This window comes from Pinus tabuliformis, chromosome 4_2 (assembly GCF_031772625.1).
Source record: "Pinus tabuliformis cultivar Carrire ecotype Pingquan chromosome 4_2, CPIR1, whole genome shotgun sequence".
Taxonomy (NCBI): Eukaryota; Viridiplantae; Streptophyta; class Pinopsida; order Pinales; family Pinaceae; genus Pinus; species Pinus tabuliformis.
The window spans coordinates 430,013,532-430,039,333 of record NC_142304.1 but is presented as its reverse complement, the minus strand read 5'-3'; the positions used below and the strand labels follow the sequence as shown (position 1 = coordinate 430,039,333).

Below are 25,802 nucleotides of genomic sequence, written 5' to 3'. Positions count from 1 at the left end.
TGGAGCAATGTTATGGCAGCGTGGAAAGGTGAATCAATAGACATCGTGAGAATGATGAGCAGCAGTGAGTGTTGAAATGAGGGTCAAGCTGCGGGCAATGAGATGACGCTGTGTGTAGAGGACAGGCAGCATAGGGAGCTGAAGGCTTGTAGTCAGGGGTATGGCAGTGGAAGTGGAAGGAGAATGCGGAGGGGACAAGGGCAACGAGGAAGGGAGAGTAAATGCAGGTTCTGGAGGTACGATGAATGGATGGGAGATTTTGGACGCAGGTTCTGGCAGCAAGGAAAACAGTTGGCAGCTGAGTGAGGGTTTGGAAGGTCACTGCTGGGAGGGTAGACAGAAGAAAAACGCAGGAAGAAACCCAAGATTTTCCAGATCTCATAAAAATTTTCAGATTTAAAACTCTAAAAATAATTTCAAAATTTTCCAGAAAACAACAATGAAAACAAATTCGAAATTTTCTGCTCAGGAAACCCCAGGCAACAGAGAAACTATAGCCCAAGAACTAAAGAAAAATTCACAGATTGTAATGTTATTCTTATGCTTAAAATTTATCAATGAAACCCTTATGAAAATTCTCCAGATTTAATTAAAATATTAAATCCACCTGCTTCAGATTTGATCCTGAAACCCTCACGAAATTTCCAGATCTGAATTTAAATTTAAACTTTTGGATTGCAAAATTTGGATATGATCCCTGCCAAAATGACACTGATGAAACCCAAAGATCCAGATCTTACCCTCAAGGGCCTAGATCTAGACTCTGCACAGTTTTCTGCTTCAGATTTGTAGCTGCAGGACAACAAGATACACCCAAACGATATATACAATGACCCAAAAAAACTAAAACCCAGAAAACCCAAGTCAGAAAACTGAAGAAAATTACAGATCTATGTACATAAATGGTAGATCTATCAGGTCTAGGAACTGCAAGTCCAACTCCGCTCCCAAATCTGATGATCTGAGGCTCTCAACAGCGAAATCTAACGATTTAGCACAGGAAAAATTAGATTTTTCAAACTTTAAAGGAGGTACTGAGTTTAAAACCCTTCATGCATCACCCAAAAAAAAAGATCTTATGATAAGCTCGGGATCAAATCAAGTTGGGCTCTTCAGAAAACACGGATCGGGAGTTTGCTGGTTCAGCCGAGAACTTCCCCGAACGCCTGATGATCTAATAATCAAGGATTTTCCTGCAAGACTCAATCCAACTATTAAAATAGAGCGAGAAAATGATAATAAAATTCAGATTAATATAGATCCCTGCTATTACATTCAAAACTTAAATTATCATTCAAACCCCAACGACTAAGCAAGATATCTATACTCAAATTGCTCTTCAGAAAGCTATCATCAATGGCTAAAAAGAAATCTATGCATGAAAATGACACATCTTACAGTATTTCCACGAAGAGTAACACCAGCAGAGATTTAACCCCAAAGTCTTTCTTTATTGCTCATAAAAAGATTACAAGAGAGCTTTTCGCTTGGTACACGATCAAAAGATCGGGTCTTATCAACTGACAAATGACCTCCTATTTAAAGATAAATCCTCCAATGGCTAGTTCGAGTGATCCTCGTCAAAGAAATCTCGACCGTTGATGAGGATTAAAATTTCTTTTAATCTCATCCGTCGAAATTTTAAATTATTGAGGAAATTTGAAATTTTCAGTTACATGAATTTTAATTAATTCAAAAATTAATTTTTTTAATTAATTTCCTCAAAATTTTGACTTTGACTTAACCCCAGGGACCAAAGGCTTAAAATTTAGCAAAATAATTAATTTACCTTAGTCCTGAGACCTTTTAAAATTTGAATTTTAAAGGACCCACGAATTTTGCCTTTGGAAAATTTAAATTTACCTAGGACCTATAATTAATTAAATTTCTGGTTTAAGATTTTAATTAAATTTTTGGCCAGAAAATTTAATTAATTAACCTATGAGAGGATAAATTATTTTTCCAACCCTCAAGACACTTTACATCATGATTTCATATTTTTTACATCTCAAGGGGGAAAACCCATTTGCAAAAGACCCTCACAGACTGCTCAGTTCTGCGACACAAATATAATCCAGCAGACTAAGCGATTTGTAATAAAATACCCTAACCAAATAGTTAGGATTATTCCCAAATCACTTTTACATAGACTCGATCTAGAACTTAAGTTGCATGAAACGGGGAAACGGGTACGAGTTTCCGAAACAGAAGCGATACGAAACGCGACCTTCCCAAATTTTGGAAACGAGGAAACGCGAATATATATATATATATATATATATATATATATATATATTAGGACATTTAAGAAATATGTGCAATCATAAAGCATATATGATACATTCTAATTTATTACATTATGATAAAATTATCAATTGTCAATGCATAAACTATAGGTCTCTAAATTTACATCACATTTACTCATGAATGATCACATAATGAAAATAGAAATATCCAAAATCAGCCACGAGAAATTTCTAATTTCTTGTCTCGTGCTTGATTGGGAGTCTCCTCCTACATAGTCGAACGACCTTAGTGCTTTTGATTAAATACAAGTTTCATACCCTAGTACCCTACATGCTCTTCATTATTGGGAGTCTCCCCTGCATAGAGGGCTTGGTTCTCTTGATTAAATACAAGTTCCATACCCTAGTACATGATAAAATCCAATGGAAATATTGCAATCTCCCCAATCCTGAAATCCTGAGAAACAGATAAGTCTGCTGGATTTTGAGTGAGACCTAAAATTCTACTTTCTCCATATGAAATCCAATGAGGGTGAAACCACTCTCAAACATCCTGAGTCATTTCATGGTAATGTTAAAAATTTAAGTAAAAGGATGAAAATGAAAAATAAAGGAGAATATCACTTTTACTTAAAGAATTTAACATTACCATGAACTGCATATCAACACTAGGGCAAAAGTTCACTTTTATGACTTTAGACAGGCATCTAAAAGAAACTAGAAGTCACTAGGATAACCTAAAAATAAATTAGAAAACAAATTAAAAAAAAAAAAACGCTGAAACATGAGTCGTACGGCCCTAAAATGCGTTTCAGGCCGTACTAGCGATGTTTCAGTTTCGTGAAACGTGGCAGTACTGCCTGAAACGCATTTTAGGGCCGTACCATACGCGTTTCAGCTTTTCGTACCCGTTTCCGTACGGAAATGCCCCCTTGCCCTACGTTTCTTGCAACATAGTCTAGAACACTAGGACCCCCCTAAGATTCCAGTGACAAAATCCATTCCGACTTTGGGGTAAGGCTGAAGGAAAACTCTGCCGACCATCCAAGAATGGATCAGTGAGACAACAAACCTCACGGAATGTAGTTCGTCACCAGAAAAATAGGTTTACCTAGGCAATTACATACATGACACGAATCTGCTGAGATTATTTACAATTTACACATGCAGAAAGGGTTTACAATATAACGTGATGATCAGGTTGATGATGATAGTTGAACGGCATGGACACGTCAATCAAGCGCTATCCCTTTTGCGAAAAAAGGGGGTGTACTGCTATGGGTCATTAACACATAGTGGTCAACAAGACACATGAGCTATTGTGTTATTCATGTTAACATGTGAAGAGTTAGGCCACTTAGGTCTATCTAGGATGATGAGGAGATACAAATCACATCATGGAGGGCTTACCAGCAGAGTGGTAGTAGAGATAGCGACCCTGACAAGATGCAGGATGATGCCTATGGACTCAATCTTAGACCTTGATATCCAGGGGTGTGTAGGGGTATGCAGTGGTGCACAAGAGTATGTGAAGGAGCACAGAGGTGTGCAGTGGTGTGCATGGTTGCATCACATCTTAATGCATTCCCTTATAGAGTGATGGGCACATCGATACAGGAGGGATACCAGTTGATTCTAGATGATGCTGTAGCATGTAGCAAGGTGCGACGGTGCAAAGAGATGTGTGATTGGGTGAAGTTGTATGCTAGGAGACACGAGGATACATGGTTATATGCAATAGTGTGCGAGGTTGCACTGTAGATAGAGGGAGTGTTACTAGCAGGGAGATTCCTTGACAAGGATGTCAAGCATGTCATTGGGGTGGGCATCCCCAGGTTGGGAGAGCGAATCGATCACGAGACGGGTCGGGAGCGTCCACACGGGTTCTTGATTATACCCATCGGAACCCGCGCATCTTCCACTCGTTGTCACCACATCCATTTGAGGGGAGCCTTGTTGTGTTCAATCCAGACCCATAGTGTGGATAACAGGACTTGGGGGATTTTCCGGAGATGACACTATGAGGTTCAGTGCCTTAGGGGCACAATAGATATTCTGTAGTGGAGCAGGGTTGATGCGCGAGTTGACAACCACAAGTTGGGAGATGAGGTGATCTTCTGCAGGGATGGCATATTGTTCATCACTTTGCCTACACCTGGGGAGATGGTCACGGGGGAGACATGTGCCACTCTTTCCACAGGGCATGTCAGGATCTTTCATGAGCAAAGGATACCATGTATGACTGAGGCAATTTTCCAGTGGGTGTCCGGGCTCCAGACATTGTATTGGCACATTATCGAGAGGGTGGATGGCAGACTTAATGATGATGGTTGGAAGGAGAAGGATGGATCCACATACATTGAGTCGATTGTGACTATCAGAAAGCCATATATTGGTTGCATTCATGCGGTAGCTATTTGGCACATGCGGTTTCCAGTGGTCATCAATACTACGCAGTGGCAGGCACAAGGCAGTTTAACATTCATCATATTAGTTCATGATAGATGGAGCATATATATTGATTGCATGCAGGGACCAGAGACGAGGCACGAATGGCTTCCAACAACTGTCAGAACTATGTCACAGCAAGTCTGGCTATGGGATCCGGGGATTCAGTTGGTTGATAGATCACTCTGTCTCATGGTGAGCAGAGTCATGGCAGAGAGTGATCTAGTTCACTCTTGGGTTGACACACGAGTGTTCACAGAGGCCTTCATCGTATGGCGAAGTAAACTTTCCCTGTTGCTGCATAGGTTTAGGGTTAGCTTTGGATGTAGGATTTGGCATCATGGAGATACCTGGGCAGGATGTATTTGGCATTTGTCAGTATTTCACCACCGGGTTCCAAGAGAGGAGGATATGGTATGTGCATGATGGGCAGATAATTGTAATTAGAATGGCGCAATGTCGACATGGTGGCATGTTTTTAAGATTAGCATGGGACCCTGGTATCGAGGGATTCATTTATGACAGGATGGTGCAAGGATTCAGGGTGACTCAATGGCACATTTGGGAACCTGGCATCGTTTGCAGTGACAGTGTGGTCAATAGACAGAGAGAGAGAGAGCTTGTTCGAGCATTGCTTGGGGACAAGCAATTTTTGGCGAGGAGGACTGTAATATACCCAATTTTGTGAGCATGGGAGTCATAAAGGAATTTTGCCAAATTTTAATAATATTAATTAAAAGGGGGCAAATATTATTGGAGAAAGGTGGCTAATATCATTTTATCAGAGAATAGCGGCAAATTATTATTTTATTAAATGGTGGCAAAAGTGACTTAGTGGAAAATGGGGACCAATAAAATAATATTATAAAAAGGAGTCTAGAGGCATGAGAAGAAATTATAAAAGGTGGATGGACTCATTTTGTGGATTATCTTTGGTCATTTTACAATTTCAACATTAGTTCTCTTGAGTTGCTTAGCCAAGACAACCACGCTGTTCAACACAAGGGATTTCTGAGCGGAAATTCCACCTCTACCATCTGTGAACTTCGAGTGTCACCCTAGGGGAGTAAGAAGTCCATGTTAGGGCTTCTCTAGAAGCTACATTATAGACCATTTCCAGCTGGAGCATGCTTCTCTTAGGGTGTAGAATGAAATTCAAAGAGGCTGAGAGGTGGTGGCAAATAGTGGAGTTTTGGCTAGAGAATTTGCAAATATTTATCCATAGGGAGGGCGAGTTTTTCCTTGGTGATTTGTAGGGCAGAGAGTGTTACATTTTGGAGGGCTGAATTTATCATTTCAGGGATTTCTTGACAACTGCGACGCAAACATTTTGATAGGGAGATTTGGAGAGTTCGGGCTGAAGATAAATAAAGAAGCTTGGAGGAGTGATTTGTAGGGGTTTGAGGAGATTTTTCTAGTAATTGATTGGCCTTCTACAACAGAATTATTTCTATAGGGCGTTTTTCTAGCTAGTTAGAACCATACACATTTATTGGGGTCACCGGTGCACATTGGATTCAGCCCAAACCCTTTCTGGGTTTTTGTGGGTTTATTGAGAGGAGTCTTCAGCTAATTTTATAGAAAATTTCGGGCAATATTCGGGCCTGAAATCATCATTCTTATTGCAAGGCGAATTGCTAGTTTGCTGGGGAATCTGCGTCACTTAGTGGGCTCAATTTTGGCTTGGATTTGTACCAAACCCCTTCTGGGTATTTCTAGGATTTTGGAGAGGATTTTGTGGCTACAATTTCAGTCCCTTACAACTGTACGAATTTTTGAAGCTTGCTACTACACCATCTCTCACAGGCCTACTCAGTTCTCTTGGGTGATTGTTGTGTGTAGTGTCAGTAAGAGGATTTAGGGGATGAGTTGTTAGTATTTCATTTGGAGGGAGATTGTGGGGATGTTGCTAGCATTTTGGAGTAACAATTCATCATTTTCGGCTATAGGTGAAGCATTCTGGTATTTGAGGAGGGCCAAGCTATTTGGGGTTGAATTTGGAGGATCCAAACTAGAGAAAACCCTTTCTGGGTTTTGTTGGGTTTTTGACAAGGATCACATCTCCAAATTTATAGAATTTTATGGGTAGTTTTGAGGGGCAAAATTAGGGTGCCAAGTCAGCCAACAGTGAAGAAAAATTGGGTCAGCACAGATTTTTGGAGTGAAAAACTATTGCAGCAGTTGGGCATTAGGAGATTGATCACTTGGGGCTTGTAGCTTGCCTTGATCAAACCCAAGCACACTCCTTCCAATTTTATTGTACTCCAACAGTTTATTTATAATAAAAATTGGCCATTTTGGGTGTTCTAGAGCATTTTTCTGTTCATGGGTGTTTGTTGAAATTTATTGCGTTGTTATTTTGTGCATGTCTTTGATTATCTCTGTAAAATATCTATTTGGAATATTACATGGAAAACTGTAAGCCGGCCCCTTCTCCCTTTCAGTCTGGAGTCAAACTTTCAATCACTTGTAGTTCCGCCAAAGGTGATGCTACCTTATAGCATCAGCTTGTTGGAAAACTTTTGTATCTGACCCATACCACTCCTGACCTTTCCTTTGTTGTTGGTCTTGTTGCTCGGTTTATGCACAAACAAATGAAAGTCATTGGAAAGCAGCGAAAAGAATACTTCGTTATGTTCGAGGTATAATTCAGTTTGGGATTCATTGCAGTGCATGAGCATCTCCTCTATTGGTTGGTTTCATTGATTGTAATTGGGTTGGTGACCCTGATGATCGAAAGTCTACTGCAGGTTATGTCTTCACTCTTGGTTCTAGACCTATTACATGGGCTTGCAAGAAACAAAGCGCCATTTCTCTTTCTTCAGTAGAAGCAAAGTATCGTGGCGTCATTGAAGCTAGTAAGGAAATCTTGTGGCTTCGTCAGATTCTGTCAGAGTTTGGTTTTCAGTAGCAAAATCTGACTACACTTTGGTGTGGTAATTAAAGTGCCATTCAACTATGCAAAGATCCAATCCAACATCAGGCAACAAACACATTGAACTACACATGTACTTCATTAGAAATCTCATTCATGACCATGTTCTTGAAGTGCAATATTGTTCAACCGATGATCAAGTTGCAGACATCTTTACAAAGGCTCTCACAGAGGCAAAGTTTACTAAACTTCGATTTATGGTTGGAGTTCAGGAAGTTGTCATTATGGGGGGATAGGCTCTAATGCCTCCTTCCTTCTCCTATTGTGTCATCTTTGTACATCCTTCAATCCTATCCCAAGTTGTCCTTAAGGGGGGATGTTAGGATATTCCAACACATAGGAATTAATTAAGTATAACTTGGTCTAGTGTATAGTTAGGTAAAGTGTGTTTGTTTAGTATGTACTTTTTGTAACTTACAATACGATGGTCATGATATGTTTTAGACATGAAGTGATCCAACGGTTCATTCTCTCATTGGTATTACTAACACTTGATCCGTGGCTTAACACCCGATTGGTCCATGATCTCTATTTAAAGAGCATGGAGGGTCATTTGTCGAAGACTGTTCATGAGAGAAGCTTATGTAAATTTTCTTTCTTTTATTAATAATATTGCATGAAGTCGCTATGTTGGTTTAGGTCATGATTTGTTTCCCTCTTTGGGGGTTTTAACCACGTCAAGAATACCAGTGTACTGATCTATGATTTGTTTGTGAGTGGTGTCCTTTGTTGTTCAATCTAAGGAAGTTACCCTATAAATTCCTACAATTGACATAGTGTCCATGATTTTGCTCAAGTTCTTTTTGTTCTTCTCTCTCTTGGAGTTAGGCCCTTTGTTTGAGCCCTTCTTGCTTTGCCCTTTCCTACTAGAGCAACATTCTCGTCACCCTCATGTTTCTGGGTTCTACTGCTACTACCACTGACAAGACTCAACCTAAGCTCCTCCTGAGTGAAATCGCTACACAAACAATCTCAGTTAGGTAGGTCATGTCATCCACTAATCACTTGGTCAAACACATCCCATTGCTTTGAGAACCCATTTAAGGCAGTACTCATGAGCTCGTCATCATCTATCTTCTCTCTGAGAGTTGCTAACTTGTCCTTGACAAGTCTGATCTTGGTGAGGTAACTTATTATGCCTTCTCCCTTGTTCATTCTAGTGTTTCTCAGCTTCTCTCTGAGAATCAAATTTCTATTTACAATAGCATTCCGGAACAACTTCAAGATGACATCCCACATCTTCTTGGTTGTATCCAATTCTACAATATGGGGAACGACGTGATCTTTAACCCCATATTGGATAATACGCCTAGCCTTAGCATCCTCCTTGCAGCGGGTCACTAACTGCACCGGATTTGTTGGTACAATAACAACTATTGTAGCATACTCCTTCATTCCATGCTCCTCCAACAACAATAAAATTTTGGATTTCCAAACAGCAAAGTTTGATGCACCATCAAGTCTGTCTTGATATCTCAATCCAACTAAATACGTATCTGAATCCATTGAACATTAAACTCCAATAAATTTGAATAGATCTAAAGAGAAAATATATGCTAAATCCTTTGATTTCTCCTTTGAAACCCTCGTGCTTAGGTCACCAATAACCTCAATGCTTTATCGCTCTGGTACCATGTGAAATTTTGGTTACACTAAAGGTGCTATTAACCAGTTAATTATTTCTTGTCACATATTTATGACAAATCAAATCATTTACTGGAAGCAACGAATAACGACTTAAACAACACTAATCACAAACTAAAAATGCAGGAAAATATGTGAGAAACCAATCGCACAATTTACGGTAGTATTTTTGGACAAAACATCCCTAGAAAATCCCCAACGTGGGGAAAACCAGTTTTCAAATCTAAGGGCTTTTATTAATATCTTCAACAAATAAATTGCTATTGAGAAATTACGATTGCTTGCCTAACACTTGCAAAGCTCCGGAAAAAATATTTTCTTCACTTTTGCTAATTCAAAAAACCCCGTGACTTCCCTTTTCTGCAATTCACATTACCTTCAACAACATGCATTCGCCTCTGGCAATTCGTACTGGGTCTTCTTGGCAATTTGCACTATCTCCTGGCAAACTCGCACTGCCCTCTAGAAACTCGATTTGCCTCCTGGAAAATTCAAATGGCCTCCAACAAACTTGCATAGGCCTTTGGTGAACTCGCACACCCTCTGGGAAATTCAATCTTTGCCTGTGGAAGACTCACAGTGCCTTCCAGAAAATAATCTCAGCCTCTTGCAAATTTACTGAGCAATTCGGTCTCCTCCTGAAGCTCATGGCCTCACTGGGAAAATCTCGTGGAGAATACTGATAGCAAAAATATTCAAAGAATTTTCGCTCAATCACTACTGCTGAAACCCTCCTAGTGTCTCTAAAAATTCACCCACTCGATGTATCTCCGAAGTTGTCGATTGATCTCTCTTTATAATCTCTCATTCACAAATGAATGGCCATGATTAAAAGTTTGCTTGATCTAATTGATTGCTAAGATTGTCTTAGAAACTGTCTACGTGCTTATAGAGGTAAATCGATCTTATCCCAACTAATGTCAATTAATTATCTACTTTTTCTAAGTTTAGACGGAAATATTTAAAAAATCAGTAATTGACTTAATTAAGATATTTTCCCTAGGTGAACATTAGGAAAAATCACATGGGCTTAGAGATAATTAACTCCTCCGTGTCTATAGCCTCAATGACACCTCTCAAGACTAGAATATCTATCCAAGCTACAAAAACTAACATTTAAATTTCACTTCACTGCAATTTTTAGGCTCAATATGTCCAGCTATATTTATCTCTGATTAAAGTAATTGGAAATGTCCTATGTTTCTGCCAAATTCTGCCGAACATAGTGGGCATGTAGTCTGATGATCTTTTTGGTTGGGCATTCTGAAGCGTTGTTGTAGTGCTGCCACTTTCTCAATCAGGCTCACGAATATTTTGTATCCAAACATGATAGTTTTCTAAAATGTTTTGAGAAATAATTTGGTGCTGAACTTGTGTTAGTATGCATCCAGTGACCAGTCTGAATATGGGGAAGTTTTAAAATAATTATATGAGAAAGAGCAGCTGTAATCACCCTCTAATATCTCTTTTAGATAATCCCTAGACGTGTTCAAACTCCTCTTCTATTTCAGGGATACTGTGGGATCTGACTATCTCTATAAAGACAACCATAAAGTTTTCTTGAGGAGTATTTTGAATCAGTGAGTCCCAAAAAAATTAAGGAGAAATTGAGGAGACTTATAATTTTTGGCTAGTGTCAAAAATGTCAAAAAAGAAACTCAAGGTCTACAACACATCGGTACATAATTCAAATATGAAAAGGTACTTTTTCCAAGTAGAGGTGACTTTGCGAATGGGGGATAAACCGTGGCTTCTGATAGAATGGGTTGATCAGCACATGTTGTGGATTTGACGAGGCATATTCTAGAACGTTCCATTAAGAATGGGTATGCAATGGCATACCTTTGCACAAAACACAGACAACTTGTTTGCTCAAGTTATAGGGAAATATTCTTTGAAAGGACAATGAAAATTGATGAGCCTGTGACAGGACCACCATTATCATGACTGTGAACAAATCCCTGATATCAGATTTTATAGGTTAAATTAGTTTGCTCAGAGATATTTTATAAGCTGACATTGTACTAAAATTAAGATCCAAATATTCAGAGGAAAAAGGGAGGCAAATATAACTCTCTACTGGACCATAAAGGGTCAACGGTGCCATTTAGGAAACATAGTAATTCAGATTATAGAAGCCCAATAAAACCATTGTTTACTGTGCAAAACAAAAAACAGGTTCATACTTCATTCAATGAAGGGTACTTAGAGAGAATTTTTTTTTGTTCCTAGTTATCTCATTTAAAACATTTATTTATTGATGAAGTACGAGGATAACTATGACTGAATTGTTATCTCCTTTACCAATCAATGCCTCATGTAGTTATCTCCCTCACCAGTTGTTTTATGCTTTAAGCAACAGTGGCCAGATGGAAACTTCTAGTTAAACTACTATGTTGTCTTATGCTTTGAAGTGTTATTCCCATTTGCTAGAAAGTTGTATGGATCCATAAAAGTTTTGCAAGATGTCTTTTGTCCCGTAGTGCTAAGTTCTTGTTTGAATGAATTTTATGACACCATTGATGTATGTTTTGGAGATTGGAGAGTCGAGTTGGTAAACATGGAAAATTTATGCTTGCAACACGAGCCAAGTACCCAGACTGTGTCCCACCTATGGTGATCTGTGGACATCAATTTGCTATGATTAGCCAATCACAAGGTGCCTTGCGGGAATATCTGGAAGCATACAAGTTACAACCTGACAACCCCTTAATCAACCTTTGTGTTGGTATGAAATTCGATTATCAGTTTTTCATTTTCATACTTCTCTTGGTACCTTTTCAGATGGGAAAGTTGTTTAGACATGAAATATACTTCTGAAAATTGTCCATTCCTTATTTTTTCTAGGTACTTCTTTCATCAATTTAGCTCTTGGATTTCGAGTTAACAACAAAAATCAGTGCGTGCTTCAGGGCTTTGCTTTCCTTCACAATTACCAACGACTGTGCAACAGTAACCAGGTTTTAGTATGCCTAGTTTATATAAAGCATGACATTGCTCCTGGCCCTTTTTTTATATGAGAATTTTCATATATATCCTGCAATAAACTGCAACAGATTAACTTTATTGATGTTTTGCAGGAATCTAATTACAACCTAGCCCGTGCATATCAGCATGTGGGTCTTGTACATTTAGCCGTAATATATTATGAGAAGGTTCTTGCTCACTGTGAGGAGGATCATCCAATCCCAAGGCTTCCAAATGAGGATGCAACATTTGTATCTGAGATTCAACCAAAACTTGTAAATTGCGGACACTGTGATTTGCGGAAGGAGGCAGCTTACAATTTGCACTTGATATACAAAACTAGTGGTGCTGTAGATCTTGCAAGGCAAATATTGAAGGATTATTGCAATACCTGATTACACAGGAATTTCTTTTTCGATGATTTTCACCCTATTCCATTTTAGTATATGTCTAGAAAATTTCATCCTTAAAATGTATGAAAGCTAAAATTAATCTTTTTGCTACACATTACAACAATTGTGATGTGCGGCAAAAGTAAATAGATTGTTTAAACAGGCAGTGTGTATGCCAATTAGGGGATGGCTGCAGTGCCAAGGTTCTTTTGCAAATCAATAGAAGATTGAATGTCGTCCATAAGACAACTGATTACCAACCCATAAATGTATGGTATGCCTTGTCAATCAACAAGAGAAAAGAATATCAGATCATCACATGTCAATGTAAGAAACAGGTTTCATTTCCTGATAAATAAAGGATATCAAAAGGAAAGGCATGGCATTTGTTACTTGCAAAAGGGACTATCAATATTGTTAGATATGAAAACTATCAGCAATGAGGTAAAGGTGTCAATGCTGCACGGGACCCCATCAATAGATATATATTGCAGTAGGCAACGCAGCTAAGTGAAGGTGAGGTAAATGCATTTTGTATTCAAGAGATATAGATAATGGTTATAGACCTAGAGATAGAAGTAAACTATATATGGATGCATTCAATATAATTAGTGTCTTCTCCAACACAAATTAAGTATTAAGATAAGAATGCCTGCCAAATTGAAAGATGAAATACCTGTACAAAGTAATATTAGTTGTTCGACTGAAATTATGAAAGGATTGCTAATTGTTATATATTAATTGCAATGAATTTGAATGTAGTGGAATTACTAGGGAATCTTTGCATTTTGTCATACCGGGTATATATATATATATATATATATATATATATATATATGATGACGATGATGATCATTACTATCCACTTAGATGAAGTTTGGTTTATTTGATTTATAAAATTAAATCCATTACTTTGATTTATCATGTTGTTTTCATAATTGAATAACTTAGAAATGAAATTTCCTTGTTCCTTTTTATTTTTACATGTTAACAACTATGGAGTTAGATTTTATATGAATCTTGAAAATTAGATCCAATGTCTTTGTAGGTTGGGCATTAGAAGAGAAATGTTTTTCATTCTCAATACAAATTCTTTTGTGCCTATGAGTTTTAGATTTTTATCCAATCCCTTGTTTCATTATGAAGCTCATGTGAATTTGTTCATATCTTTGCAATATTTTTTTTCCTGTTCGAGTTGGAAAAACATAAGTAATGTTGATCTTGTACCTTTGGGCCAGTGATTTCCTTATAATAAATCAACTTTCTCTTATTCTCAATCTCTTTAGCAATCTACATTTCCTCTTTAAGCTTTGTTATGATGGTCTTTGTAGCAATATTTATAACTTGAATAGCATCCTCCTCCACTATACCACAAAGGGTTTAGTGAGCCTTTAGTGGTCGTCATTGATCTTTGAAGCAGCGGTAGGAAGTCTCTCATCTTCCATGTTAATTAGCTTGTGCTTGTACGAAATGACTCTCATGATCTAGTTGATAATTTAGGGCCCAAGACCAAGGACTTATGCCTTGTATATTTATTTAAGAATCATAGTTCTTGTAAACATAAATATATATAAAATAATATAACTAATAAATAATAAAATTTATTAATAGTTAATGAAGAGACATAAGAAAGAACATGTCTCAATGAAAAAATGTGACTTCTTATGAAAGGGCACTTCTGTCTAATATTAATAATGGGACTCTCGTTTGTATATATATATATATATATATATATATATATATATATATATATATATATATATATATATCTATCTATCTATCTATCTATCTATCTATATATATATATATATATATATATATTTATTTATTTTAAGTGGATATTTTTATTTTCCAAATATTTTGGATGCTTAGTTGGTGAGCTAGGTTTGGTTATGACGCTTGGTATGAGAGCTTTATTTTTAATTCGGTCTTTGGCCATGCTCTTATCAAAGCCATTATAATACGACTTTTGGTTATATAAAACTTTGAAGTCATTTTTTTTCTATGTCACAGTTTTGACCAATTTTAGGCACATGGCAATTGAGAAAAAAAAAGCGATTAAAATTTTGATCGATACCACATAGCTGCAAGTTTGAAAAACTAGGAATAAAAAAAAGAATATTACAAAAGGACAATTGAGATTTTAAAAGGTCACATGAATACAAACTATAGATATATCCCATAAACAATTTGTATGTCTGACATATTATAATGGTCTACACACTAAGTATAAAAATTATGCTTGTACAAAAAAATTGAGAAGGCCAATGATTTAATTGTAGTCGTACAATTTGATTTAGTTGTATTCACCATCATATAATCCCAATTGTAAAATATGTCCAGTGGAATGTATTTGTATGCTACTTAATTTATTGTTGCACTGTATCTTGTTAATGAATTTTCGTACTTCCTGTAAGTATGCCATATTGTGCTATTCATACCATTGTTGTTATTTGTATCGTCATTGTTGTGGTCAAACTTATCCAATGATTAGCCTCAAACATCCAAACCATTTGTACAATCACAACATTCATATTGTTGGTCCATACACATTTGTCATATCAATAAGTACAACCGTGTGATCATTATATCTGTACATTGTATTTGCAATTAAATTTGTTTTATAATCCACTAATTATCATTGTTGTACATCTTCATACCATTCCTAATACATCTAATTTCATGATTGAACACTATATCGTACAAAAGTTATGGCGTTTTCATATCATCTGTGTGCGAGATAATTGTTGTACAGATCCATTGTATCATTGTAGTTGCAGACTTGCATCTACACATCTCTATTGAATTGTTGTATGTACCCACAACAATGACATATTTGTACAAATTTGTGTGTGTTGTCTTGTATTATTGCGCATAGTTGCAACCCATTGATTAAGTAAACGAATGCATATTAAAAAGTATGGGAATAATAAAACTTATAAAAATATAAGTATATCAAAATGTGCAAACTAAGCCTTTATCCCTAATACTCTAATTACCATCTCTAAAAGTAAGTGGACAAATAATCAAATTATATTTTTCAAAAAAATAATAATAAACTAAATAAATATTAGTATCAAAAAATAAAGAAGGTAATTAAGTGGAGATTATAAAAGCTTTATCAAGTTCAAAAATTAAAAAACTATATAAATTCGTAAGTCAAGGTATTTTGGTTGGAAGAAAAAGTCATACAACCATTCAAAGTTTCGAAGTCATTAGTCAAAGTTTAATTTTTTTATTTTTTTATAAAATACAATTACCATTTTTCTTAAATTCCTTTTTCGTTTTTTAATATTATATATATATATATATATATATATATATTTTAAATAATCCTAGTTCAAATTGTAAAATAGATAATTTGAAAATGAATGAAGATTTGTTTATAAAGGATGCTTCATGTTATAAATTATGTATATTAAATGAGAGCATTCAAGGAAAAAAATTAATATATTTATCAACAAGAATCATAAGCAAAATTACATAAATGTCGATATGGAAAATCAATTATTAATTCCAAAACCAAACATAATTAAGAATAAAGATGCTTCTTATTTCAAAGCAAAATTAAGGATTTGTGAGTAATAATTGACAATTATGAATGTATATCTCTATTCAATATTACAACTATGTTTAAAGAAGAGATCGACAGGATTATCAGTTTACAATGGTTTGAAAACTTGGTACTTTCATTTTAAACATGGAGAAAATGATTTTGGTATTTCCCTATATGAAGAATATATTGAAGTCAAAATCAATAATACCTTCATTAAAAGACTTTAAATGTATTTCATGGGTGATCCTTCAAGAAAACCAAAAATCAATATCAATGTTGCAATAGGAATTCATGATGTTACCATAGATAAAAACAAAGAAATTTCTTACTTAAAGGATCACACTCAAAAATTACTTTCACAATTCAAGAAGACAAGTTTACAAAATAATACAATTAAAAATTAGAACAAAGAGATGAAATTTCTCAAGAAAAAACACTATGAAGGCCCATTAATTGAAAGTTGGTAATTAAAATTAGAATATAAAAATTGAGAAATTTGAGCATCAAAATATTAAAATAAAGTTGATGATACAAAAGTTGAAGTGATTTCATATTTCCAGAATTATAGTCAAAATCTATTTACACAATTTAAGAAGCTTAAAAAGGATACATAGTCATTGGAAAACACAGTACAACAATTTATTGAGGGCGAAGCATTGAAATATTTAGACGTGAAAATAAATGTTGTGGATAAAGGAACAAATACATATCCTATTAATGTCACAACTCAGAAAGATGTCAAATCACTTGAAGTAAAAACATTCTCAAATGTTGAAGTACAAACAATGTAAATTTTTAGTGTAATTACTAATAAAATCTCAACAATTAATAATGCAACACATGAAGAAAATAAAACTTCAAAAGCAAATCAAAGAAACATTATGAAGACATCTTATCAACATCCTAATCACTAGAGTATGTACATTGATCAATCCATGTATGAATAGCACTCAGAAGGGAAACATATAAGTGCAATGATTTGCACATGATCAAATTAGGATGGTCAGTTTATGTTATAGTTTGACAATTCTACTCAACAAAGTTCATAACATTTACATTGATCAATCAATATATGAATATCACTAAGTGTTGAGAAACTAAGTGTGGTGAAGTCTAACACCTAATTTTTCTTTTTGATAACTCTTTGTGAAAATTAGTCGTCTTCTTATTACATCTTATGTCTCCTTCATCAAACAATTATACAAATATTCAAATTGTAAAGATCACAAAGAGACCAAAATTAGGCTAGTATCCAAGGAAAAACCTGCAAGGGGAAAACCCAACAATCCTTCTCTTATAGAATCAGATCAAAATGAGAGATATCCAAGACCAAGACCAAACTACCAACAAGATACCAAGTCCAACCCTCTTCCAAAAATCAAAGTGAACATTGGTCAAACTCCTTCAAATCTGGTAAAACTTCTAAAGTTTGGACTTGCAACAAGGGGGTTGAAATTCTGTCTGCGACTACCTTGAAATTTTCGGCCTCTTCTATAGAAAATTCATCCTTCCCATGTGTGAGTTGGTCCTGTTAGTGTCAGTCTTTCCAGCCTTCCTACAGTGATCAAATATGCTCTTACAAAGTGGTCTCAGAGTGTCAAGGTCAAATTTTGTCATTTCAGTGAGTCTTCAAGCAAAATTTGGTCACTAGGCATTAGGTCTAGGGTTTGCCCAAATGTCAGTCCATGTCATTATTCAGCTGAGTCTATCATCATTCAGAGAGTTTTCATTATCATGTCAGTGTCTAATGAGTCATTTTACACCTTATTCATGCTTCAGTTGTGCCTAGGCAAGCTCATTTCCCTCTCCTAGGGTTTTGAAGGCAATTTCTCTTGGATGGTTAAATCAGCGGCAAAACTTGTTTCCTGATGTTCATACACCTTCCCCTATCCTTAAAATACCTTATCAAACACTTCTCATCCCTTAGATCCGCCAAATTCCTCATTTTTGCGCAAACCCTAGTTTCTAGCTACAACTTGGCAATTTTCTAGGTTTGGCCTGTGTTTTGCCCTTTTGGACCCCTTCCCCTCACTCAATCTCTGAGATTCCACTTTCCCCTGCTCCCTAACATCCCTCCCTACTCCCAAAAATTTCCCCAAGAATTTAGAAGCCCCCTATCCCCTTCATTTCGCTCCATTTCGACAAAATTCCTTGTTTCACACATCGGGACAAGTTGCACTCAAATGATGTTTCAGAGCAATAAAAGATGAATTTTCGAAAACTGAGAGAGGTTTTTGTCCATAACATGCCAAAGAAGAAAAACCTCATTCACTTTTTGCACAGGTGTCATGGTTTTAGAGAAATGCCAAAATTACAATCGCCGGATCCAAGGAGTTTGGCCAAGGCACAAAAAAGGAGAAAGAAGCCAAATCCCCTCCGTATCTTGGCTGAGGCTTCACTCAAGGATCATGGCACTCATTAGCCTAGCCACAACTCAAATCCCAAAAAAAATTGAGAATTTTGGGTAATTTTGGCATTTTTTGGAAATTTACAGGTTTTGGCTCCTCAACGGGTCTCACCCCCGGTGAGACCCTTTGTCATGGCAGCTCCTTTTTGCAAAAACTCAGCATTTCTAGATTTGTCATGCAAAGTTACATATGCCTATGGATGGACTTGAGCTTTTATGGAGTTTTGGGCCTCCAAAAGATCAAAATACATGCAAAATTTGACTTTCTGCCCCTTTTTTGAGTTGCAGAAAACAGTCTTGGGAGAATTGAGTTTTGACTGGGCAAATGACCTCCAAATTCAAAAATTCCAGTTGGGTTGGAAAGTAGACTCACAGACCTTTCCAACGAGCTATCCTGCACCCAATTCTGACACCTGCAAGTGCCTCAAACAGAGCTCCCAATGTGCGCGACCCGTTGAGCAAACTTTGCCAGATTTCACTGTACAGCTTGAAAAAGCACAGTTTGACTTGGTTTGACTTTTTGGGGTTGAAGAGGATTATCTTTGATGTAATAATTGTAACTCTAAGACACTTTTACTCTTGTTTAACACTTATAGAAGATTCATTCATGTCAAGGGTAAATATTTAATGAATGGATTGGTTTCTTAGCTTATAGAGGCAAGTTGTTTTGACTGCCTAGATTTTAGTGCTCAGTTTAGAATTAGTTGAAACAGCTCCTAGAAGGATGAGCTCGACCCCTAGAGGCAAGGGAAGAGGTTGGCTTGCCTATATTATGTATTTTCTTAATCATTTTCAGGGGTTGGAAGGTTGGACTCTTGAGGGAGAAGCTATCATTGTATTATTTCACTGTATCTCTGCAATTTTTGGCTAAGGAAGACCAGGGTTTTGCAGTCATCTTTGGGATTCTTGTGGACTCATGTGTTGATGGTGTGTTTCTCAATGTTCTTGTAAGCTTTGTTATGTGATTCATTTCCTTTCTTTACTGCTGCACATTAAACAAATGAAGTGTTAAAGTATGAATTCATGCTAGCCATGCTCTGCTTTTAAATTTGTTTAATTTCCATGTTTTCTACTGTCTAAAGGGAATTCAAAGTTATTGTTTGCTCTCTTTAGCTCCTCATCTTTCATTCCTGATCATCCATCTCACTTTAAGGCATCAATACTGTTTCCTACCTTGCCCCAAGGAACCCCCTGCAGAAACTGTGTCCAATCCCCGCACCCAAAATTGCAATTCCTCAATTTGCCACCAAAAACCCAAAAAACCCCAAATCAACCTTTTTAATCAGTTTACTAGCCTAATATCAGTGTTACCTTGTTGTTCATCTCATCCCATTGAAGATCTACCGAGATTGACCGGAGAGAGCCTTCTCCTGCCCCGTAGGGCTAGCTACGAGGCTGAATGGTTTGATGTAGCTTTGAGGTTTACCTTTCTCAGCCTGAGGTGAAATTTCAAGCGCTAACATACTGGCGACCATACTGGGGAGAACAAATTAATCGTTTGCTCATTGATGTGTTATTTCATAAGTCTTAGACGGAGCCTGAAGTTACGCCAGGTAGCCTTCGAAAACGCTCTTGTTTTACATCAGCGTTAGTAGATAAACGCTGCTTCAGTCAATCTCCGTGAGCTTGTGAATACAGCACTTCATTTGCATTTTACCCCAGTACATGTATCAAGTTCAGATCTGATTGTTGATGGTGAACAACGATCAGACACTGACAAGGCTGAAATCATTCACTGGCGACTCCTTCACTGAAAACTCCAAAGATCAATGCTTCATGGTGACTTCACTGCAGAGAGATCAGTAGCTGTGAGCTTTTCAAGATGGATCAGATCGCAAGAAGATATGCCCCCTTGAGCCGAGATCACATTCCAGGTTTTCCAAATAAAATTCCGAAGGTAGATTGGTCAAGGAATCTGCCTACATTTAATGATGATGGTAAGAAGGATGCTGCTCTTCATCTAGTTAGATTTCACATGCATATTCGCAAATTCAAGGTCGATTTTCCTGAAGATTGCTTGATGAAGATATTCTTGGCCACTCTGGAAGGTACAGCTCAATCATGGTATGAAAGTTTGCCGCCTGCTTGTATTTATTGTTTAAAGGATTTTCATGCTATGTTCATTGAAAGATATAAGGACTCTTATCCATCATTGAATTTAGTTCAAGACTGTTGCAAGCATGCCTATAGTTTTATTGAAAGCCTTGAGAAGTTTTATGAAGATGATAATTTCATGGATGAAGAGATCATGGAAGCCCTGTATGAAAAGCTGTTTCAGCAGCACATAGAAATCTTAGAGGATACTTGTCAAGATCAGCAGGTTGAAGATGGCCATATGGCTGTAATTGATGAAAGAGAAGAGCTTGTTTCAGATCTGCCTACAGAAGAAGAAAGCGTGCAAGATAGCCAAGATTCAATTTTAGAATGTAATGCAGTCAACTCAGCTATTTCAGATCAAAATTCAGATCATGGTGACCAAGAATACCTTGTGCCGAATCCTGAAAATGAGAGTTTTGTTGTTGAGATCATGGACAAAGTTCTTGATCCAAATGTCCTTATGCCATCAGAACAGAGCCTGCATGAGGAGGTAATTCAGCCAGCTCATGAACATCAAGATGAGATCTTTGTTCAAGTAAGTGAAAACTCTTCTTTCAATCATAATTTGGATAGTTTGATTGCCATGTCATATGAAGATGATCAACAATGTTTCCAAGTGTCAGAAGATCAGGACTGTCATTCAGATTTTTCATGTTTTGAAATGTTCTTTCAAGAAGACAAGACTTGTTTGAGCAAAGGGAAACAGAAAGTCTTATCTCCTCTGTCTGAAGAGGAGATAGATCAGCTTTTGAAAGGTCATGCTACAACCCAAGCTAAAGCAAATCGGCAATGTGCACATGGTCACGAAAGTGTTGGTGAAACTTCTTCCTCTTTTGAAAATGATGACAGTGTTGTAATTAGTTTTATAGATCAGCAAACAGATAATATTTTCTTTCATGAAGATGATGAGGCTGTTATGTTTGATGATCTTGAGGATTGTTTTTTGTTTAAGAATGACTTAGACCATGAAATTGAAGAATATAAGCTTGAGAGAGACAATATGTCAAAATTTCTCACGGTCAAGGAATTTACAGCCAACACTCATATGGCAGAAGCTTATACTTCTCTGTGCCTTCCTATCAATCAGCAACCCATTGTTCTTTCAGATCAGAATGAAGCGAGTACTTATATTTTTGCAGCTGGATCTCCAAACAAGGTAGTGCTTCAGGATTATCAAGATCCCTTTGGCATTCTTCTGCAAGCATTAGAAAGGATAAATGTTGCCTGGTTCATTATCATAAGCTTTGGTTTCAGTGGTTATTTTGAGTTGCCTACAGGTTCATCGTTTCGCCTGCTTGAGATAAGCAAGAGCAGAAATTTGGTATGTAGCCATCTGTTGGATTGGTTACATTGGAAAGCTCATTATACATGATTGTACATATTTCATTAGTATGCAGGTGGTTGTCATCATGATTCCAAATCTTGATGGATTGCTGTCGTTTTTCCAAAAGCTTTGTAAAGTTTTGTTTTAAGTCAGTCATGAGTCATTTGTGTTTGGTCTGTTGAGTGAGTTTTTTGAAGTTATTTCAGTTTGCCATTGAGTCGGTTTGAGTCAAGTTTCAGTCAGTTTTCAGTCAAGTTTTCATTCAATAAATGAGTCAAAGTCTTGTGTCGTTTGCCGAAATAATGACTCCATTGCCCAATGATTGAAAGGCACTGGTCTGCTCTCCCAGAGGTCTAAGGTTCTTGGCACCTCCAAGGAGCTACCATCCCCATTGGAGCCAATGTTAGTGTCAGTCTTTCCAGCCTTCCTACAGTGATCAAATATGCTCTTACAAAGTGGTTTCAGAGTGTCAAGGTCAAATTTTGTCATTTCAGTGAGTCTTCAAGCAAAATTTGGTCACTAGGCATTAGGTCTAGGGTTTGCCCAAATGTCAGTCCATGTCATTATTCAGCTGAGTCTATCATCATTCAGAGGGTTTTCATTATCATGTCAGTGTCTAATGAGTCATTTTACACCTTATTCATGCTTCAGTTGTGCCTAGGCAAGCTCATTTCCCTCTCCTAGGGTTTTGAAGGCAATTTCTCTTGGATGGTTAAATCACCGGCAAAACTTGTTTCCTGATGTTCATACACCTTCCCCTATCCTTAAAATACCTTATCAAACACTTCCCATCCCTTAGATCCGCCAAATTCCTCATTTTTGCGCAAACCCTAGTTTCTAGCTACAACCTGGCAATTTTCTAGGTTTGGCCTGTGTTTTGCCCTTTTGGACCCCTTCCCCTTACTCAATCTCTGAGATTCCACTTTCCTCTGCTCCCTAACATCCCTCCCTACTCCCAAAAATTTCCCCAAGAATTTAGAAGCCCCCTATCCCCTTCATTTCGCTCCATTTCGACAAAATTCCTTGTTTCACACATCGGGACAAGTTGCACTCAAATGATGTTTCAGAGCAATAAAAGATGAATTTTCGAAAACTGAGAGAGGTTTTTGTCCATAACATGCCAAAGAAGAAAAACCTCATTCACTTTTTGCACAGGTGTCATGGTTTTAGAGAAATGCCAAAATTACAATCGCCGGATCCAAGGAGTTTGGCCAAGGCACAAAAAAGGAGAAAGAAGCCAAATCCCCTCCGTATCTTGGCTGAGGCTTCACTCAAGGATCATGGCACTCATTAGCCTAGCCACAGCTCAAATCCCAAAAAAATTTGAGAATTTTGGGTAATTTTGGCATTTTTTGGAAATTTACAGGTTTTGGCTCCTCAACGGGTCTCACCCCCGGTGAGACCCTTTGTCATGGCAGCTCCTTTTTGCAAAAACTCAGCATTTCTAGATTTGTCATGCAAAGTTACATATGCCTATGGATGGACTTGAGTTTTTATGGAGTTTTGGGCCTCCAAAAGGTCAAAATACATGCAAAATTTGACTTTTTGCCACTTTTTTGAGTTGCAGAAAGCAGTCTTGGAAGAATTGAGTTTTGACTAGGCAAATGACCTCCAAATTCAAAAATTCCAGTTGGGTTGGAAAGTAGACTCACAGACCTTTCCAACGAGCTATCCTACACCCAATTCTGACACCTGAAAGTGCCTCAAACAGAGCTCCCAATGTGCGCGACCTGTTGAGAAGATGTGCGCGACCCGTTGAGCAAACTTTGCCAGATTTCACTGTACAGCTCGGAAAAGCACAGTTTGACTTGGTTTGAATTTTTGGGGTTGAAGATGATTATCTTTGATGTAATAATTGTAACTCTAAGACACTTTTACTCTTGTTTAACACTTCTAGAAGATTCATTCATGTCAAGGGTAAATATTTAATGAATGGATTGGTTTCCTAGCTTATAGAGGCAAGTTGTTTTGACTGCCTAGATTTTAGTGCTCAGTTTAGAATTAGTTGAAACAGCTCCTAGAAGGATGAGCTCGACCCCTAGAGGCAAGGGAAGAGGTTGGCTTGCCTATATTATGTATTTTCTTAATCATTTTCAGGGGTTGGAAGGTTGGACTCTTGAGGGAGAAGCTATCATTGTATTATTTCACTGTATCTCTGCAATTTTTGGCTAAGGAAGACCAGGGTTTTGCAGTCATCTTTGGGATTCTTGTGGACTCATGTGTTGATGGTGTGTTTCTCAATGTTCTTGTAAGCTTTGTTATGTGATCCATTTCCTTTCTTTACTGCTGCACATTAAACAAATGAAGTGTTAAAGTATGAATTCATGCTAGCCATGCTCTGCTTTTAAATTTGTTTAATTTCCATGTTTTCTACTGTCTAAAGGGAATTCAAAGTTATTGTTTGCTCTCTTTAGCTCCTCATCTTTCATTCCTGATCATCCATCTCACTTTAAGGCATCAATATTGTTTCCTACCTTGCCCCAAGGAACCCCCTGCAGAAACTGTGTCCAATTCCCGCACCCAAAATTGCAATTCCTCAATTTGCCACCAAAAACCCAAAAAACCCCAAATCAACCTTTTTAATCAGTTTACTAGCCTAATATCAGTGTTACCTTGTTGTTCATCTCATCCCATTGAAGATCTACCGAGATTGACCGGAGAGAGCCTTCTCCTGCCCCGTAGGGCTAGCTACGAGGCTGAATGGTTTGATGTAGCCTTGAGGTTTACCTTTCTCAACCTGAGGTGAAATTTCAAGCGCTAACAGGTCCCAGTCAAAGATTTTATCAATAGGGAAGATTCTTCTAGTCTTTGTCTTATTTTGTCTCTCCTTTGACTCGGCTTTGTTCTTCTCCTTCACTAGGTTCAGATGTGCTTGTTGTTGTTTTGTGAATTTGTTCTCCAAGTAGGTTGAACTGCCTCTTATATATAGTTGTTCAAGAGGATTGAATATGTGTCACTCTAGAGGGCCAACTTGGTCATCTTGTGGACGAATGCCTCAACATAAAATTCAAATTCCTTTTTCTTACAAATGTCCAAATGGGACATGACTCAAATATATTTTCTTTTGACTCATAATGTTGAGAAACCAAGCACTAGATAGATTAAAGCTTGATTGCTCTCTCTTAATAATTACTTGTAAATGTTAGTTGTCTTCTTATTAATTTATGTTCGCTTCATCAAGCAACTATACAAAACTTTAAAGCATAAATATCACAAAGAGACAAAGAACACGAGAAATTAGGTTCTAAGCCAGGGAAAAACCCCACGAGGGGAAAACCCAAACAATCATTCTCTTATATAATTAGATTAAAATGAGATATCCAAGACCCAAGACCAAGACCATGACTACCACAAAGATCCAAGCCAACCCTCCTCCAAGTCTCCTCTAACCAAGTCAAAGTCAATGAAAGTCAATGCTAGTCAAATCGTAGAATTTTCAAACTTGCAATGAAGGACGAATTTCAGACTTGTAATTTCACAGAGTTTCCCCAAAAACTTGGCACGTGTGAGCAAAAATAAGCTATAAAACCTATTTTCTCTCTCCTTTGACTTTGATTCCTTTTCTTCTTGTCTTTGGGACATAAATCGATGTGATGTGTGAGTGAATGAATGGGCTTCCAAGAGGTTGAGTTGACTTCTATATATAGTTCTCCAATAGGGTCGAATAACTACCTCTAAGGTTGACTTGTCCACAACTTTGTCACAAGGCATTGACTAACAAGCTCTATCTCTCTACTAGATTAGAGCACAATGTTTGGAGTCATAAATTTGGACACCATCGCCTCT

General features: G+C 37.1%; 1 protein-coding gene across 2 annotated transcripts in view; it reads left to right on the top strand.

Moving 5' to 3' along the window:
- Positions 1 to 13,089, top strand: part of LOC149169799 (tetratricopeptide repeat (TPR)-containing protein) — a 437,974-nt gene extending 424,885 nt beyond the window's left edge. Inside the window, exons 16-18 of one of the 2 annotated variants that reach the window (XM_089428816.1) lie at positions 11,811 to 12,001; positions 12,121 to 12,233; positions 12,354 to 13,089. In XM_089428816.1, coding sequence (XP_089284942.1) covers positions 11,811 to 12,001; positions 12,121 to 12,233; positions 12,354 to 12,635 — 586 coding nt within the window. In that variant the 3' untranslated portion in view covers positions 12,636 to 13,089. The remainder of the gene's footprint in view (positions 1 to 11,810; positions 12,002 to 12,120; positions 12,234 to 12,353) is intronic. The other variant, XM_089428817.1, reaches the window with a different exon arrangement.
- The last annotated feature ends 12,713 nt before the right edge of the window (positions 13,090 to 25,802 follow it).